This window comes from Ooceraea biroi, chromosome 13 (assembly GCF_003672135.1).
Source record: "Ooceraea biroi isolate clonal line C1 chromosome 13, Obir_v5.4, whole genome shotgun sequence".
In the NCBI taxonomy this organism is placed as follows: Eukaryota; Metazoa; Arthropoda; class Insecta; order Hymenoptera; family Formicidae; genus Ooceraea; species Ooceraea biroi.
The window spans coordinates 6,147,246-6,148,620 of record NC_039518.1 but is presented as its reverse complement, the minus strand read 5'-3'; the positions used below and the strand labels follow the sequence as shown (position 1 = coordinate 6,148,620).

At 37.8% G+C, this 1,375-nt stretch overlaps 1 protein-coding gene across 1 annotated transcript; it reads right to left on the bottom strand.

Moving 5' to 3' along the window:
• Positions 1 to 418: 418 nt before the first annotated feature.
• LOC113563311 (histone-lysine N-methyltransferase SETMAR-like) lies at positions 419 to 724 on the bottom strand (the record flags this gene model as incomplete). The annotated part of the gene is made up of 1 exon (XM_026974782.1): positions 419 to 724. A coding segment is annotated over one exon (306 nt), but the record flags the coding sequence as incomplete, so codon positions are not given.
• Between the last annotated feature and the right edge of the window lie 651 nt (positions 725 to 1,375).

Below are 1,375 nucleotides of genomic sequence, written 5' to 3'. Positions count from 1 at the left end.
TCTCGGCGAAAAACTCCTCAAGGTGGTTTTTTATGTCGATCAAAGAGTTGAAGTTCTTGCCGCTAAGAGAATTTTGCACAGACCTAAATAAGTGAAAGTCTGAAGGTGCAATGTCTGGTGAATACGGTGGGTGAGGTGGCACATCCCAGCCAAACTCCAACAATTTTTGTCGGGTAGTCAAAGAAGCATGAGGTCTGGCATTGTCCTGATGGAACACGACACCCTTCCTATTGGCTAATTCTGGACGTTTTTCCTGAATCGCTGTCTTTAATTCGTCCAGTTGCGAGCAGTACTTATCTGCATTTATCGTTTGGTTGTGTGGTAGGAGTTCATAATATAGGATTCCTTTCCAATCCCACCAGACACAGAGCATGACTTTTTTTGGATGAAGGCCGGCTTTCGGAGTGGTTAATGCTGGTTCATTTCGCTTACCCCAGGATCTTTTTCGTTCTACATTGTTGTAAATGATCCATTTTTCGTCACCCGTCACTAATTGCTTCAAAAATGGTACGTTTTCGTTGCGCTTGTACAGCGAGTCGCAGATGGAAATGCGATCCATTAAATTTTTTTCGGCCAAATTATGCGGAACCCATACATCATAGCGACTTACGTAACCAAGCTTCACTACATGATCGTGGACAGTGGTTTTCGATATTTTCAGTATCTCTGCTAATTCACGTGTCGTGTAGCGCGGGTTATTCTCGATCAGTGTCTTGAGTTGGTCATCATCAGTAGTAGAGGGTCTGCCCGAGCGTTCTTGGTCTTTAAGGTTAAAATCACCAGCTCTAAACTTAGCGAACCACTTACGTACGGTTCTTTCAGCTAAAGTGCCTTCTTCGTAAACAGAACATATCGAATTTGTTGCTTGTGAGGCATTTTTGCCTTTCCGGTAATAGAAAAGCATCAAGTGTCTAAAATGTTCTTTGTTTTCTCCCATCTTCAAAAGAGTACAAAACTGACACGAATCAATTTATCTGAAACAACTTTTTTCCTAAAGATGCGTTGAAATGTCACCTTTAAGCATATGTATATAAATCGTATGTTTTCAATAACATTGATATATTCAGACATGTTCCAACGCCATCTATTAAAATCGGTACGAACTTTTCGGACGACCCAATATTTTCAGCTTTGATTAACAATTATTTTGATAATCAGTAATCAACTTCGAGAAATTTATTATTAATTGATTAATCAGTAATCAAGATCAACAATTTTTTAATTATTCGATCAATCAGTAATTATAGTATAAAATATTTTTGTTACTTGATTAATCAGCAATCAGACCGAAAAATTTTTCAATTATTTCATCACTCAGTAATCAGTGTCAGATGTTCCTTGATTATTTAGTTGATTTTTTTCTGGATTATTTAAG